Here is a 17,972-nt window from a genome sequence, read left to right as displayed (position 1 = left end):
GAGAGAAACTCAGGAGTCGAAGGGCTCTTCTACATAAGGCAGAAACCCAAGAGGAAGCGGCTTTTTAAAACCCACTTCTTCCTGGGTTTCTGCCCTGTATAGAAGAGCCTTTCGACTCCTACATATCCCAATTTTAGATAAGTCCTCCTACTAATAGAATTCAACCTGCCTAGTACTTTATATGCTGTACAAAATTGCAGTCATGCACCCCATCTACAAAACATGCACATAATCTTAACTTACACTATAGAACAAAATTAGGAGCATTACTTCACTCAAGCCAATTATATTCCAATTTTGGAAAAATTACTTTTTTGGACATATCCAGAATCCTGTAACCAGATTCTGGCATAGTAGTTTAAAAAGTAACTGTTTCAAAGTCAAATCATATTGGCATTGCATGACTTTGTGATAAAGTGTCACCCACTATTTAAGAAGATATTTACAGTACCATGTCCATTTGGTTTTTAAATTTTTATATGCTATTTTTTACTATATTAGTTTTGACTGTTGTAAGCTGTCCAATGGCTCTGCTTTTCTGCAGTGGGAAGATTACATGTTCTTGTGAGGTAAGAAACTGTGCTGGTGGCCAAAGTCCAAAGTTGCACAGTGCATATTATAGAAACACAGGATGTGAGAATCATAAACCAGAGGAAGCTAAATAACAAAACAATATCTGGAATGTACAGACACCATAATATTTGGGGTGAGCAGGCTAAAGTGGATAGGAATGGGACATTTTGAATTAGAGAACTATGGTATTTTACTCAATAAAAATCTAAGAAGAAATGGGACTGCATTAATAGGGAAGAGAGATGGACCAAAAACAGTTAAAGGGTGAACTGGAAAGTCTGACTAAATAATATCAATAAGACATCAGGGAAAGCCCATCAATATAGACCAAGATTATACTCTGATGACAAAGGCAGAAGAAACTAAAGATTCTCTGTGTTGTTGAAGGCTTTCATGGCCAGAATCACTAGGTTGCTGTGAGTTTTCTGGGCTGTATGGCCTTGATACAGAAGCATTCTCTCCTGACGTTTTGTCCACATCTATGGCAGGCATCCTCAAGGTTGTGAGGTCTGCTGGAAACTAGGCAAGTGGAGTTTACATATCTTTGTAATGTCCAAAAATATATAGTTTCCAAGAGACCTCACAACCTCTGAGGATGCTTGCCATAGATGTGGGTGAAATGTCAGGACAGAATGCTTCTGGAACATAGCCATACAGCCCGGAAAACTCACAGAAACCTAAAGATTCTTTGTTGGAGTTGAGGAACCTGATATGTTATTAACCACAGATAATTGGGCTGCAAGAGTAGGAAACAGGACAAAATGATATTGTAGGAAAATTTGGCCTAAGAACAAGAAATGAAGCAAAAGGTGGAGAAGATTTTTTCTCCTCAAAACAAACAAACAAACAAACAAAGCAACAATGAAGTGGTAATATAAAATGTTAGAGTAAAGCTAAAGAAGAAACTATACCAACAATAGTGCCAAAATGCACCCAAAGAACATTCCTTCCTACTCATAATTTAAACATAGCATAAAAATAGATTCCACGTGTTAAGTCTAATTGACAGGGAGCCAAAAGAACCCTAACACCAAAAAGAAAAGAGAAGGTGAAATGAGGGATAAAATTCTTAAATTGTAAACTATCTTTTGGGAACTGACAGGTGATGATGTAAGATTGCAGGAACAGATGGATGTTAGATTTTGTAGGGCAATAATTTAATAGAAGAGGAAAATAAGATGATTCAGAGAGAAGTGCAAGACTATGATGTATAAACTGTGAGGATAAAGGAAAGCTGTGGGGTTTAATGAAAAGGTTGAGCCTTGTGCTGTGCACAGTAGAGGCAGCTATGAGCACATCTCTTTAAGTGTCTCACTCTGTATGCTGTTGATTCTTTTACTGCTTGTAATTGCTCCCCTACAGAGAAAATATTGGGTGTAATCTTCTGCCATCATTTAAAAAAGCAAGCTTTCTATCTTCAGTGCATTTACTAAAAGAATCGGATATTCTCTACTCCTTCGGTGTATTATTTGCTGTCTTTACACAGTTTAAGATTTCTCGTTGTTCCTTCTCTTACAGCTAGATGATGACTTCATTGTTGGCTATTTGGATGCTGTTTTGCTCTTTGGCCATGTTTTGAGAAAACTTTTTTTGGAAAAAATACCAATAGACTCTCTTGAATTTATTAAGCAATTCCGGAATATCACTTTTCAAGGTAATTATATGTACCTCTGTAAAACTATAATGCCTGGAGTATGTTATAGAGTAGTCTAACTGCAAAACACAGTTATAACAATGTATTGTCAAAGGCTTTCATGGCTGGAATCACTGTATTTTTGTAGGTTTTTCGGACTATATGGCCATGTTCTAGAAGCATTCTCTCCTGACGTTTCACCTGCATCTATGGCAAGCATTGACAGGAGTTGTGAGAAGAGGAAATAGAGAGAGCTATTAATAAAATGGACTCAGATAAAGCTCCAGGCCCGGATGGATATACGGCGGGATTTTACAAAACATATAAACAGGTGTTAACACCCCTGTTTAAAAAGATGTTAAATGAAGCAATGAATATGCAAAAGATTCTGGAGACATGGATGAATGCTGAGATAGTTCTGATCCACAAAGAAGGAACAGATGAGACTGAGATTAAAAATTATCGACCGATCTCACTGCTGAATACAGATTATAAAATCTTTGCTAATATACTGGCCACAAGGTTATTTTTTTTTAAGGGAATGGATAGAAGGAGATCAAACAGGATTCCTCCCAAATAGATACATGAAGGATAATATTAGGCTACTCCTGGACTTAATAGAATATTATGAGCTGAATCATCAGAAAGAATTTTCAATACTAGCTCTGGATGCCGAAAAAGCATTTGACAACTTAAATTGGGATTTTTAAAAAATTATTGATCCAAGAGTTAGATATGGGCGCTAAATTTAACAATTCAATAAATGCAATATATGATTTACAAAAGGCCAAAATAAGGATTAATGGCCAAATGATGGAAGAATTTAATATAGCCAAAGGGACAAGACAGGGATGTCCCCTGTCCCCATTGATATTTATAATGTCATTAGAGCCATTAATGAAATGTATGAAATGTATAACATCAAATTATGCTATGATTTTACAAATTAAGTACCAAAACATCAACAGAAAAAGCAGTTAAATACACTGTGACATTATGTAGTAATTACTGTATTTACTAATTTAGCACCAAAACATCGCAATGTATTGAAACAGCTGTGGATGTGGGTGGGAGGCAGACTGCATTGGATAATACAAAACATTGGATTAGCGAAAGTTGGATAAGCAAGACTCTACCATATATTCCTAAAGAGCCTGATGTTAGTTTTATGCATGGAAAGGTTAGCCCTGGGGAAGCGAGAGGGAGGCTTAGCAAGCTTCATCTGTAATTCTGTAAACTGTTACTGGGAAGTAAGCCTTCACATGGTGGGAACAAATTAGATAGGTGTAGTCATATTCCTGCTATCACAGACATTGGATGAAAATGATGTGTAGAAAAACAAAACTTTTCTTTTTTTAAGAATAGGCATGGCTGCTTAATTTGACTAGACTACAAGTCCATTTATTTATTTATTGTGCTACAATTTCACTTTAATTGCCATGACAACATCATATGGAATTTTAGGATTTGCAGTTTAGAGAGTGGTGCTTAGAATATTCAATCAGTACCTCACCAAATTCTAGGAATCCATAGAGTGCAGCCATGGTAATTAAGGTGGAACCATAGTGTTTTCATTGTAAAGGGATCCTGAGTCTGAAGTTTGAAGATTATAATTTACTTCCCATTTCAACAGTAACATCTGAACAGCCTGAACATTATACTTACTTAGCCCTCTCATAGGCAACACTTTATACAAGTTAGCTTACCTATTGTTTATGTAGCCCTATTTCACTTTCAGGGGAAATGACCCGAGTATTACCAGTTTGTTACTGCTTTTTAATGTATCTGCCTCTATGAACTATCATGGAGGTTAAGATCTTCTGGGGAGGCCCTGCTCTTGGTTCCACCTGCTTCGCAAAGTGCAGTTGGTGGGGACGAGAGGCAGGGCCTTTTCAGTAGTGGCTCCTTGACTCTGGAACTCTCTCCCCAGAGAGATTAGATCTGCGCCCTCTCTCTTGGCCTTTACAAAGAGAGCAAAGACATGGTTATGACTAGTAAAGTAATGCAGTACAAGACGTTAATATGGAATATGTGTAATCGACATCTGGAATGGCCCAGTGTACGAGTTTGGCGCATGCGATTTAAATGTTTTTATTAGGTGTTTTTAATTTTTATACTTCATGTTGAAATGTCCTATTATCTTATGGTTAATTTGTCCTAATGTATTTTATGCTTAGTCATATGCTGTTTGATTTATGATTTGGTTTATGTATGTAAGGCATTAATTTTTGCCATTAGTTTTGAGTCCCCCCAGGGGTAAGAAAAGCGATATATAAATATTGTAAGTAAGTAAAGAAATATTTTTTCCCGATAGGCATTCTTGGTCCTGTAATCTTGGATGAATATGGAGACATCGATGTCAATTTCACAATTTTTTATACATCAGTCGGTGAACCTAAAGTAAGCATTATCGTAAGAGCATATTAGCAGCCGAAAATGCAGACAACTGCAATTTGAATCAATTGCTCTGTGTCCGAGTCTCCAGAGCAGCAGAAAAAAACTTGCCTGTACAGTTTGGTTTACTCAGTTTGATTCACGCTTTATATCCCAGGGATACATCTTACATTTGACTCCAACTCCAATTCATTATTTAGGAATCCAGTTCTACCATTTATTAGACAGGTATAGTCATATTCCTGCTATCACAGACATTGGATGAAAATTAACACAAAAAAGAAGATAATTTTATGATTCTAACCTAGCGTTTGAGAAGGACAGGAAAGCAGACAATGCGGCTGTCCTTGAACATATTAAGGGGTTTTTGTGTGTGAGCAGAAGGCTTGTGTTAATAAGGTATGATTGTCTTGTATTGCAGCTGACAGATGGTTATTTTTGTCAGCACCAATTGTGTTTAAGTGCAGGCCAAGGTCTTTAGGCACTGCACCAGTGTACCGATCACCACTGAGACCACCTTCACTGGCTGGTGCCAGAGTCTTTGCAGTTTGGTCTTTAAATCCTCGTATGGTGTCAGCGTTTCCAGTTGTTTCTCCTCAATCCTGCTGTCGCCTGGGATTACAACATCGACAATCCATACTTGATTTTTTAACATGATAGTGAGGTCAGGAGTATTGTGCTCCAAAATTCTGTCAGTCTGAATTCGGAAGTCCCAGAGCAGCTTGACGTGTTCATTTTCTGTAACTTTTTGAGGCTTGTGATCCCACCAGTATTTTGTCGCAGGCATATAATAATAATAATAATAATAATAATTATTATTATTATTATTATTATTATTGCCATTGTTATTATTACAACATCATTTTTCTTCATTTTCTTACTGCAGTATAAGATCCTCTTGCGATATGACACACATACGAATAGGACAGTAACAGGAAAAGAAAAACCTAATTTCATATGGAAAAGAAGTATGCTGCCTAATGATATTCCCAGTACTGGTGAGAAAAATCTTTTTTGTTTGTTTTTGAGGGAGGAAGACTTGATCAGAGCTGGTAAAACCAATTTGAATTCAGCAGCTAATCTGAAACAAACCTGCATTTGTTTTCTTTGAATGCCTAGCCCAATTCCAAAATGGTTTGGGATTTTACAGAGTACAATGAACTTTCCTGGGAGAGGAATTTTGTTTGAGCCACACCGTAGGGCAAAATCAGAAGGGCTCAAATAGTACAACACCTAACTCAGTTATTCTTAACCTGCGGCACATGGACCACCAGTGGGCCGCAAGGACAATAATCTGGTCTGCGAGCTTCCTTCCTCTTTATTTTATTTTATTTCTGCTTTTGCACCACTGGCCACTCCTTCCCTGTCGCTGACCATGGCATATGCTCTGTATCAGAAACTTGAGCTGATGTGGTATATCCAATGCAATTTTCTGAATCAGAACCCCAAACCAAATGCAAAGTTGTCAAAATATGATTCGTAACTTTTTGGTACTAATGTTGGAGAATGGTCCCTGGTCAAAGTGGTCCCTGGTCAAAGGGGTCCTTGGTCAAAGTGGTCCCTAGTCAAAGGGGTTCCTGGTCAAAGGGGTCCCTAGTCAAGGGGGTTCCTGGTCAAAAGGTCCCTGGTCAAAGTGGTCCCTAGTCAAAGGTGTCCCTGGCCTACAACTCCCAGAAATCCCAGCCAGTTTACCAGCTGTTAGGATTTCTGAGAGATGAAGACCAAAACATCTGGGGACCCACAGGTTGAGAACCACTACTATAAGTCTTTCACTGGAATGCAAGTGGAATAAGGAACCAGAAGTAAGGAGCGAGTGCCCACTGCAAATCTGGAGGTACTATAAGGCATACATCATTTGACTGTAATCCTCCCATATTTCCTTATTTATTACAGCAAGAGAAAGTTAAATCTATATTTTTCCTTGTTCTACATCACTCTATTCTGGAACTAGATCAGAATTTTTCTGCTCACCTAAATCCTCAAAAATGAGCATCCAATGCTATTGGACAGTTGAAATACTAGGCTGCTAATGTTAATAACTGCATCAGCAGAAATCTACTTTTGTCCCAGAGCCAATAGTTGGTATGCAAAGCATCAATGTGGTAATTTTAGTCTGGTGATATAATTCCTCACCTCCCTTTTAAATGAATTACAAAAGTGTGACTCTTTAATTTACCTAGACAAATTTCTATCTATATCCAAATTACATTGCATAATAAAATATCTTATCTCTTTAGAAGGTTGCGCCATTTTTGGTTGCATTTCTTCTTGGTCTAGGCATTCAATTAAAATGAACTGTAAACAGAACATTAAAGAAAACACCAACAAAAAAATCTGATCCACATTGTCAAGATTGTCATCTTTGAGAGTTCTTGGAGAACGGGAGAAGTTCCAGCAGATTGGAGGAGGGCCAATGTGGTCCCAATCTTCAAGAAGGAAAAAAAGGACGACCCAAACAACTACCGTCCGGTCAGCCTCACGTCGATACCGGGCAAGATTCTGGAAAAGATTGTTAAGGAAGCGGTCTGCAAACACTTAGAAACAAATGCAGTCATCGCTAATAGTCAACATGGATTTATCAAAAACAAGTCATGCCAGACTAATCTGATCTCTTTCTTCGATAGAGCTACAAGCTGGGTAGATGCGGGGAATGCCGTGGATGTAGCGTACCTGGATTTCAGTAAGGTCTTCGACAAGGTCCCCCATGACCTTCTGGCAAGGAAACTAGTCCAATGTGGGCTAGGCAAAACTACGGTGAGGTGGATCTGTAATTGGTTAAGTGGACGAACACAGAGAGTGCTCACTAATGCTTCCTCTTCATCTTGGAAAGAAGTGACAAGCGGAGTGCCGCAGGGTTCCGTCCTGGGCCCGGTCCTGTTCAACATCTTCATTAATGACTTAGATGAAGGGCTAGAAGGCATGATCATCAAGTTTGCAGATGACACCAAATTGGGAGGGATAGCCAATAGTCCAGAGGACAGGAGCAGAATTCAAAACGATCTTGACAGATTAGAGAGATGGGCCAAAACTAACAAAATGAAGTTCAACAGTGACAAATGCAAGATACTCCACTTTGGCAGAAAAAATGAAATGCAAGGATACAGAATGGGGGACGCCTGGCTCGAGAGCAGTACGTGTGAAAAAGATCTTGGAGTCCTCGTGGACAACAAGTTAAACATGAGCCAACAATGTGATGTGGCGGCAAAAAAAGCCAATGGGATTTTGGCCTGCATCAATAGGAGCATAGTGTCTAGATCTAAGGAAGTAATGCTACCCCTCTATTCTGCTTTGGTTAGACCACATCTGGAATACTGTGTCCAATTCTGGGCACCACAATTCAAGAGAGATATTGACAAGCTGGAATGTGTCCAGAGGAGGGCGACTAAAATGATCAAGGGTCTGGAGAACAAGCCCTATGAGGAGCGGCTTAGGGAACTGGGCATGTTTAGCCTGAAGAAGAGAAGGCTGAGAGGAGATATGATAGCCATGTATAAATATGTGAGAGGAAGCCACAGGGAGGAGGGAGCAAGCTTGTTTTCTGCTTCCTTGGAGACTAGGACGCGGAACAATGGCTTCAAACTACAAGAGAGGAGATTCCATCTGAACATTAGGAAGAACTTCCTGACTGTGAGAGCCGTTCAGCAGTGGAACTCTCTGCCCCGGAGTGTGGTGGAGGCTCCTTCTTTGGAAGCTTTTAAGCAGAGGCTGGATGGCCATTTATCAGGGGTGATTTGAATGCAATATTCCTGCTTCTTGGCAGGGGGTTGGACTGGATGGCCCATGAGGTCTCTTCCAACTCTTTGATTCTATGATTCTATGATTAGACTGCTTCTGTTAATCAGTTTCATTTTGTTGATTTAATCTTAAATGTAATGTCATTATTATTTTTACTACAATAACAGCAAATAAAGAGCTTCTTGAGTGGGAATGATAGCACTGGCCAAGACACATTTTGGTGCCTCAAATGTTAGCCTTGTTGCTGGGAGTATTTGACCCGTTGGTTCCAAAAATTGCACCAGTTTCCCTCTATTAGCTCTCGTTTTTGAGATACAGAATATATGCCATCTACCAGTCACCATCTGCTCACTCATAGAAAATCACGATAACCATATTTAGGAAACTAGAGCTGATGCAATCCATCCAATGCAATTCTCTAAATCATCACCCCAAATAGCCCCAGGAATAGGCCTAAAAACTGAGACACCAAGAATTTCTTTTTTTGGTTGGGCAGTGTAGTCTTTTTTTGTAGTATAATATTGTGAACCAGTAGGGGGCAGCATAATATCAGGAATAGACCTACCTCCACTGCATTTCTAAATTCTAGACCATCAGCTTGTATTTTTATTTAAAGTGTGCTTGAAGCTATTTAGCCTTCTGTCACTCAGCCTAAGGTACAGGGCAGAAAAGCATCTTGCAGCTTGCCAAATACATTTGCTTGCTAACTGATTTATTTATTGGTGACCCAGTGTCCTGACTTCCTACTAAGATCAGCCAACTTGAGTGTTTTGACAAGGATCACTTTGTTATCAGGGAATTATTGGTGGGGTGAGGGATAAGATTGGCCTTTGGATGCAAAGGTAGATTGAGAACATTAGTAAATGCCAATACAAAACACAGGTCAAAAGCTTTTGAAACAAAGTATGCTTTTTCCTGTTAGGTAATTACCTTTTTATTCAGGCAGGCCTTCAGCAACTAAAATGGGTCCAAATTGAGTTGTTGGACTTGAAATGTTTTAATGCTTTTATTAAGATGGTGTTTCAAATTGGTGTTCTGAGACGCTGCCTTTCTGGGGAGAAGTAAAATATCAGTAAATGAATGAGACTGACCTTTTCCCCACAATGTTCATGTTCTTTCCATCTCCCTCGCATTTTCTGAAAAGAAGGGTATAACTGGAAGTTCATTTTGTCTGCAATATTGGTTGCACTGACTTAATTTTAAATAAACTAAAAACATTTTCCTAGGTACAACTAGGAAAGGTTACTTTTTAGGATCACAATTTCCAGCACTTTTCAGGAAGCATCACCAGTTGGAGAACTGTTGCAGTTGCAATCCTCAAAAGATAACCTTTTCAAGCTCTGATCTTACATGCTTGTAATGAAAGTAAATACCATTTTCAGTGAGGTGCACTGCTAGGAAATTCCCATTGAACAGATACTTCTCAATAAACACGTACAGGATTGTACTACAAAGATTTCAGTTGATTTAACATATTATTCCATAGAAAGTAAGTAAAACTTACATTGCTTTTTGTTTTGTATTGTCTGGTTTAAATGCAGTAAAAACAATTATTGGCAGACAGGAATGCTAGTCCCCATGGCCCCTTCTACACTGCCATATAAAATCCAGATTGTCTTCTTTGAACTGGGTTATATAGCAATGTAGACTCAGATAACCCAGTTAAAAGCAGATAATGTCCATTATTTGATTTGACAATCTGGATTATATGGCAGTGTAGAAGGGGCCTGAGTTTACTCTGATAATTTTCATTAAAAAGAGCAGGGTTTTGACGAATTCCATTTCAGAACCATCTCTTTGTCAAACCAGTTAGGAGAGAATCTGCATATAAACATGCACCTTTCTCCTAATCTTACTTTCCACCAATCCTCAGACACGCTATGTACCCTTAGCTGGTGAAGTGTCAGATATGTCACTTGGTCTTCTCATAGTATCTTTAATAGCAGGGTACAGGTAGATTTTTAACTTCCTTAAAAACTGGATTCCAGTTTCCACTAAATTGTAATTTCGAGTTTACTATTGCTTGTATCATGCATCTCCATACATTAGATTATTCTGCTGTGATTAATTGTTTTTTGTTTGCCAATGTCTCACCTCTGCAGGCCCATCCGTTCTGACTATAGCTGTTTTCACTCTTACTGGGATAGTGGTGCTGGTTCTGATCATCGCTCTGCTGGTGCTGAGGTACAATCCTCGTTTCTCCTTTCTCTGTCCTTTCTGTATGTCCATGAGTAATACCTATATTCGAGGGCTCCAATAATTGCCACACTTAGACTTTTTTGTGATGTACAGGAAGTACAGGAGAGCTAATGAACTCCGGCTGAAGAGATGGTCCCACATCCCACATGACAAGATACTGCCTTTGGAGACCAATGAGACAAGTCATGTCAGTTTGAAGGTAGGACACAATTTTGTTGGGTGCCTTTTGCACACATTCTGGATGATGCTGACCATTGTCACAATTTTTATCTGTCAAAGCAAATAACCCTGTTCATTAAGTGTCTTCTTATGACAATAGAACAGGAAACTATGGACTATATTTCATGCTTACTCACAACTCTTTTATACTATATTGTCATGTGGTAGTGTTACTCATCAAGCCTTAGGACTTGCACTTTCCAGTGAAAAGCAGGTCCAGGCACAGAATCTGTAAAAGAATGGCACAAGAAAGCACATTTTTATCCTTCCATGATACTCCCTCAAACAACTTTTCAGTGATGGCAATATTATATCTGCATGCCATTGGTTGTCATGCAACTTTTGCTCTTCTTTTTAAAAACAAAATTGAGTGAGATCTGTAGTCATACACCAAAATTGTATAGCAGCTAGAGCACATCCTAAACATGTATTCTGCAAATTATTCTATAAGTGCACCCACACGGCTTAGATACAACCTTGAAAAATATGGGTTTATACATATTCAGGTATGAACACCCCAAAGGGCCAGGGGTTGTTTTACCCTTCTGAACTCAGTACATACAAAATAATATCTTGGGGACACCTACCGTATAAACTCGAGTATAAGCTGACCCGAATATAAGCCGAGGCACCTAATTTTACCACAAAAAACTGGGAATACGGATTGGCTTGAGTATAAGCTGAGGGTGAGAAATGCAGCAGCTACTGGTAAATTTCAAAATAAAAATAGATATCAGTAAAATTATATTAATTGAGGCATTAGTAGGTTAAATGTTTTTGAATATTCACATAAAACTGTATTCTGAGAAAAGACTGCCCAACTCTGATTAAACCATTATTCTAACCTTCTTCAATGGAAATGTGCTTACGTGTCCTTCCAGTAATAACAGAGTAAAACAATAAATGTAATAATAATAATAATAGAGTAAAATAATGGAAATGTAGTAATAACTGTAATAATAGAGTAAAATAATAAATGTAATAATAACAATAATAAAGTAAAATAATAAATGTAATAAGAATAGAGTAAGATAATAAATACAATAATAAATAGAGTAAAATGATAAATGTAATAATAATAATAATAATAATAATAATAATAATAATAATAATTAGAGTAAAATAAGACTAATAACAGAGTAAAATAATAAATAATCTTGACTTGAATATAAGCTGAGGGGGACTTTTTCATCCTGACAAAAGGGCTAAAAAACTAGGCTTAAACTCAGTATGTAATTTGCAGTATGTCATCCTGCAAATTACAATAGCAGCTGAGGTGATATGTGGGAGAAGGAACTGATGCGATCTATTATTCATCCTGACAAAAAGAAGTCTATCTTGTGCAAGAGGAGGAATACATTTCCTGTTACATTTTCTTTATGCAAAAAAGTTCACAATAGTATTCATGATATAAGAAGCACATTTGAATCTCATGTCCTATGGTACATGTGGGTTATTAAATTCTGTTTTCTGACATACACTGGGTGGAGTGCATTATTGAAACCTTGATTAGCCTTCTTTGTTTCACAGATTGATGACGACAAAAGGCGTAGTACTGCCCAGAGGCTGCGTCAAGGCAAATATGACAAGAAGGTATCTTTATTCTAGAAGCTCTGCTTTACTTCATCTCTTTAGAAGTGCTCTTGTGCAAGACAAATTTCAAAGGGACAGAGTGCTTTCTCCAGTATTTTGCAAACTTGTGTAGATTAAGGATGGCGTGTAAATCTTGTTTTGTTTCCAGAGCTTTTTCTTTGGCATCATGCCAGAGTTGAGTAATGGATACAGCGAAGCAACAAAAATTGTATGGAAAGCCTGTAGTCTGGATATAGAAGACTGAGTGTAGTAGATTTGTGGTGTTTTTTAATGAGTAAGGATGTGTTATGTAAACAGAAGTTTAGTTCTTCTCATCTGTTACTATGTTCACAGGATTTCTCTGTGTGTCTGTCTATGTCAGTCATTATTTTACTAATATCATACCACATAAAAAGCAGCTGAGGTTATATTATTGCTTGAACTAAATATTAATCATTAAATATATTTGACTTATCCAAACTTCTAGTTATGTTAATCACTGTGATTATGCTATTATTTCCTTCAAATTTCTTTCATTTTATAGGTGATCATTTTAAAGGATTTCAAATCCAGTGATGGGAATTTTACAGAGAGACAGAAGATAGACCTAAACAAGGTGAATTTTGGACTTACTAATTACAGCCACAGAAACATGGCAAATATAATTATTATACATGGTTAGGTTCGGTCGGAATCTTCGTAATTCGGAATAAATTCAGATTTGCTTTTTGAAGCGATTTCAAAGATTTTATGGAAACCGGAAGTCCCTTTGCCCTTCCAAAGCTTTTTCCGCCACTTCTGTTCCAAAGCAGTAAGTGAGTTGGAAATGATGTTTCCCCACTTCTGGTCCCCAGTTCCCCCGTGTGCTTGCCAATGCTGGGGCACCTCTCTCTCCCAGCGTTGGAAAATGCGCGCGGGAAGAGGCCCTGGGAGCACGCTTCCAGGGGCCTCATTTATGGCAATGCTGCCTCTGGCTGAGTGAAGCAGTTGGCGAGTGTGCCCGCCACTGCTTCCCACCTCCTTTCTCATGCTTCTTCTGTCCTTCCTGGGCCCAGCTGGGGACCAACTGAGCGTCTGGCCTATTCCACGCCTCTCCCGAAGGTCGCCTTTGGCCTCCTTCGTCATGCTGGCCTGCACTGGGCATGGAGGATGGACCTCAGCTCACAGCGACCTGCCTAACTTCCTGCCTGCCTAAAGTTCCTGGGCCAGGAGGTGAAAAATTATTATTATTATTATTATTATTATTATTATTATTATTAAGGCTGGGTGGCCATCTGTCAGAGGCGCTTTGATTGTGGTTTCCCTGCATGAAGGCAGAATGAAGGGACTTGGACTAGATGGCCCAAGGGGTCTCTTCCAGTTTATTATTATTATTATTGAGACTGGGTGACCATCTGGAGTCTGGGCAAGCATTTTAAAACAGTGGTTAATTTCCTCTCTCCTCTCCCCTCGCTTCTGCCTGGAGTCTGGCAAGCATTTTAAACCAGTGTGGATGAATTTCCTCACTTTATTGTCCCTCCCGCTTCAGGTTTACACTAGAGAAGCCGTTTTAAACCAGTGTGGATGAATTTCCTCTCTTTGCCCCCCCCCCTTTCTGAAGTAAAACAACTACTTTCAAAGTAAAGACCACCCAATGAAACAGGAAACAACACTTTCAAACCATTATTTGGAATTTGGAAGTCTTGGAAGTTTCAAAAAGTTTTGAACATTTTTTTCTATGAAAATCGGAATTGATTTCCGAATTGAACCACTAGCGCCCCCTACATCCGAAACAGGTTTTGAACCATTTTTTTTTTTGGATCAAACTAGCCTAATCATTATCTGGGTGTAAGATAATATAATAATCACCATACAGAAGATTTTAATGTCACGACCCTTTTGCAATATGCTACATCTTAAGAGGCAAAAATATGGCAACATACAATATCCATAATTACTTTTGAATCATAGTTGGAAAGCATCAAACTATTGATTGTGCTATATTCCTGTGCCCAGGATATGGCACAGCAGCCCATTCCTGCTGGGAGGGTCTCAAAAGAATCTCTGTCTCTCGTCCTTAACATTTCTATCATTACAAGTCATTGTTCTGTTTCTAATGTGTGGAATTTCTTTTGCTTTAGCTCCTTCAAATTGACTATTACAACCTGACGAAGTTCTATGGAACAGTCAAGATGGATACCATGATCTATGGAGTAATTGAGTACTGTGAGAGAGGATCATTGCGGGTAATCAGTGATGTAGTTCACTAACCTACTTGTACAATACACTTAATAATAATCAATCACTTCCAAAGATAAGTTCTGGTTAGGAACAGAAAGTAAAAAGTTTTGGTGGTCATTTAACTGCTTTTAAGATTCAGTCACTCCAGGGGAACCAGCAGAGAACAGTTTTCTCTCACTCACTGAATATAAACTATGAACACATAGGAAATTTGTTTTTACTTTTTCCTGTTTGATACTAGAGGTGAGGTTATGTGAGTCTTACTGGGGGCAGTGCCAGAAAAAAAAATTAAACCTATGGTGGTTTAAAACAGGAAACAAAAAGGCGATGAGCTTCAAAAACTAATAAACTGTTTTTCTTTTCTTTTAAAAGCCCTCTCCCTACTTTGGTAGGAAGCATCAGGGAAAACAGTAATTAGCTTAGAGAGTAATGTACCCTAAATGAGCAGTTAGAGCAGGGATGGAGAACGTGTAGCCTCCCCAGTTGTTGTTGAAATGCAATAATTGAGGGGGCATAATTGTGGCATAATGTAAAATAAACCATGTGTAGTTCACGTTTGATCAGCCCACACACTGCCTTGCCAGAGAAAGAAAATATGCCAAGCAAATGAATAATAAAACAAGTAGTTTACTCTTCGTAAATCCAGAACAACATATGTACAATGTGATCACTTACACCAACTCTCCTTTTATGAGAGGTTTAAAAATGGTCTTTCTCTGTCCATGTAGATAAACTCCTTCCGCAGCTCATGAAGTGTGAGTACACTCCAAACTGTGTCTCTCTCTGCTGCTTTCTTCAAACATTGTGTCTCTCTGCATTTACATAGCTCAAGCCTGAACAAAAATCTAACAGTATCCAAAAGTTCTAGGCTTAGCCAACTCCCCAGGCATTGTCCGACCAATCAGCTTCATGCATCTTATTTTGCATTTGACACACACACATTAACTGATTCCTTGCATGCTCCAACAATAATGCCATCATATCCAGTGGTAAGGGGTAATGGAAAGCCAAATATTCTGTACCTGAGGGAGGCTATCTAGATTCCTTATATCTGAGAACCAGCTCTTAAAATCTTGTTTGTCTGGACAAGCACTAATAGTCCCAGAAGTGTCTTTCATTGTTTCTGTTGCCTTCTGAACTTTCAAGTTTTTCAGGGCCAAATTAGACAAGGTACATTTCAATAATTAGCTTTTAAGAGCAAATTTGGAGGTGCCAGGGTGTCGGCAGCATAGTATACAGAGATGGGGGATTGCCCCATTGTACTTCTAATCTAGATCTGCCACCCACATCTGCCTTTTATCCCACTCCCTTGTTTTGCTTACTTTGGATTCTAATAAAGACTTCAGAAGAAGATGAAATCTTGTTCACTATTTTGTGGCATTTTTGTTGCTCCTAAGAAACATATTACAATAGAGTTTTGCTTATTTGGACTTTGCTTGTTTGACATTCCGTCTTATCCAATACTATTATCCGACACCCCCTTTTCCTTCAGCATTTCCCCTTCATTTAAAGGAGCGCTCCCTAACTCTCCATTCCCAATAAGTTAAAAAGGCAATACAAGGAGGAGGAGGAGGAGGAGGGAGGAAAGGGGGGAAAGAGGCAGTACTGGAAGCAGAAGCATCCTCTCTCCTTTTCTCTGTGATTTCCACACTCCTCTTCTGCATCCAGGCACTTCCTCCTGGGCTGCTCTAGCCCTGAGGCTTTGCCTTTCTTTAACCCTTTGAGTTCCTGTTGTTAATATTCTAGGTGTCTAGCGCTGCGTCAAACGGGTAACAGGAGACTCCATATTATCTGACATTTTCATTTATCCAATATTCTGCTGGCCCGTTTATGTTGGATAAGCGAGACTCTACTGTACCTGACTTTTGAGATTTTTCTTTCAGTCTAACAGAGTCAGATTCTTTTGATTTTTTTTACAACTTTGAATCTCATCATAATTCTTTATTTCTTTTCATTTCAGGATGTCTTAAATGATAAAATCTCCTATCCTGATGTCACTTTCATGGATTGGGAATTTAAAATTTCTGTTATGTATGATATTGCCAAGGTAAGTAGATGGGTACCAGTTGTGAATTAATTGAGAATATGCTTGCATTTTTAAAATGTAAGTTGAATATTAGAGCTTAGAAGTAGTGAACTATAAGCAACATAATTTACCTGTTATAAGTTGCGCTTTTCAGTAATTAAAGCACAACAGTTACCATTCAGAATAAATGTAACAAGTGGCAACAAGTAACATTTCATAGTAACATTTAAAGTAAGGCAATTTTAAAAGCAGCTAGATAAGAATTTTAAAATATTTGATCCCCTTTTCTTATCAATCTTTCAGATTTTTTTAAAGTAACAAAAACACAAGAACCGCTTTGAGTCCCCCTAGGGGTGAGAAAAGCAGTATATAAATACTGTAAATAAAATAAACATAAATAATTTTAAACAGTAACACCAGTGAATATCTTTTTAAATGAGTAATATCTTTGAATAACTTTTTAATTAAGCAATTGCAATGAAGAACTTTAATATACTGTAATGAGTAACAATTAACAAATGTTTTTGAAAAGTAACTTTCAAGCTCTGCTAAATATCTTTTTTTTTTACAGAGCAGCTTCAGCTAGTAAGCCATTTAAGTACTCTGTTTGCAGGGAGTTACCTTTCAGCCTCCCCACCCCAAATAGTAAAGATAATATTTTTGTCATTCCTCCCAGGCTGTTTCAAAATGAAGGTTTTCATTATGAAGTGGTTATCCTTGCTAATGGGATTTTGCAAGCAGTCCAAACTTGGTCTTTTCCCTACTTTCCTGAATTAATCTGTTAAGATAGCAAAGGCAGAATCGTTGCATAGTGCATTTTAAGACCTGCCTGGCTGACATCCCTTCCTTTTTTATTGTACTGTGCATTTTCTATGTGTATAGAACCGGAGAGGGGCAAAAATGCCCCCCCCCCCATCTCAAATTGCACCAAAATGAGACAAGACTCTCTTTCCAGGTGACTATTTGCAATGTGCCCTACAATGAGGAGAGCAGTGCAGACATTTCCCTGCGTCCCAAATTTATGGTGCTTTTGTTGGAAATAGCAACTTTCCACAAGCCTCCTATACTAGTTATTTGTTATGTATATAATTCAGATTGCTTAGTGTATTGTATACGTATGTATTGGTATATAGTTTCACTTAACTCTATGCTGTGGGAGGGGCTGCAGACCATGTGATCAGATCTGGGGCCATTCAGGACCCAAACTCCATTTTAGAAATAGTATGCTTTTAGAAGTCAATAGAAACAGAATGCTTTAGAGAAGAGACTCCATTAGACTCTCAGAACAGAGAAGTGCTTCAGGCTGTAGAGCAGGCATGGACAAACTTCGTTCCTCCAGGTGTTTTAGATTTCAACTCCCACAATTCCTAACAACCTACTGACTTTTAGGAGCTGTGGGAG

At 38.4% G+C, this 17,972-nt stretch overlaps 1 protein-coding gene across 1 annotated transcript in view; it reads left to right on the top strand.

Annotated features, from left to right (window-relative positions):
• The window catches only part of GUCY2C (guanylate cyclase 2C), an 85,631-nt gene that overhangs the window by 18,567 nt on the left and 49,092 nt on the right, over positions 1 to 17,972 (top strand). The window contains exons 8-16 of the mRNA XM_060776762.2: positions 2,092 to 2,227; positions 4,521 to 4,606; positions 5,487 to 5,598; positions 10,438 to 10,519; positions 10,628 to 10,733; positions 12,284 to 12,346; positions 12,870 to 12,941; positions 14,446 to 14,550; positions 16,506 to 16,592. Of these exons, the coding sequence (XP_060632745.2) occupies positions 2,092 to 2,227; positions 4,521 to 4,606; positions 5,487 to 5,598; positions 10,438 to 10,519; positions 10,628 to 10,733; positions 12,284 to 12,346; positions 12,870 to 12,941; positions 14,446 to 14,550; positions 16,506 to 16,592 (849 nt within the window). The remainder of the gene's footprint in view (positions 1 to 2,091; positions 2,228 to 4,520; positions 4,607 to 5,486; positions 5,599 to 10,437; positions 10,520 to 10,627; positions 10,734 to 12,283; positions 12,347 to 12,869; positions 12,942 to 14,445; positions 14,551 to 16,505; positions 16,593 to 17,972) is intronic.

This window comes from Anolis sagrei, chromosome 5, assembly GCF_037176765.1.
Source record: "Anolis sagrei isolate rAnoSag1 chromosome 5, rAnoSag1.mat, whole genome shotgun sequence".
Classification (NCBI taxonomy): Eukaryota; Metazoa; Chordata; class Lepidosauria; order Squamata; family Dactyloidae; genus Anolis; species Anolis sagrei.
This window is presented reverse-complemented; position numbering and strand designations above follow the sequence as displayed.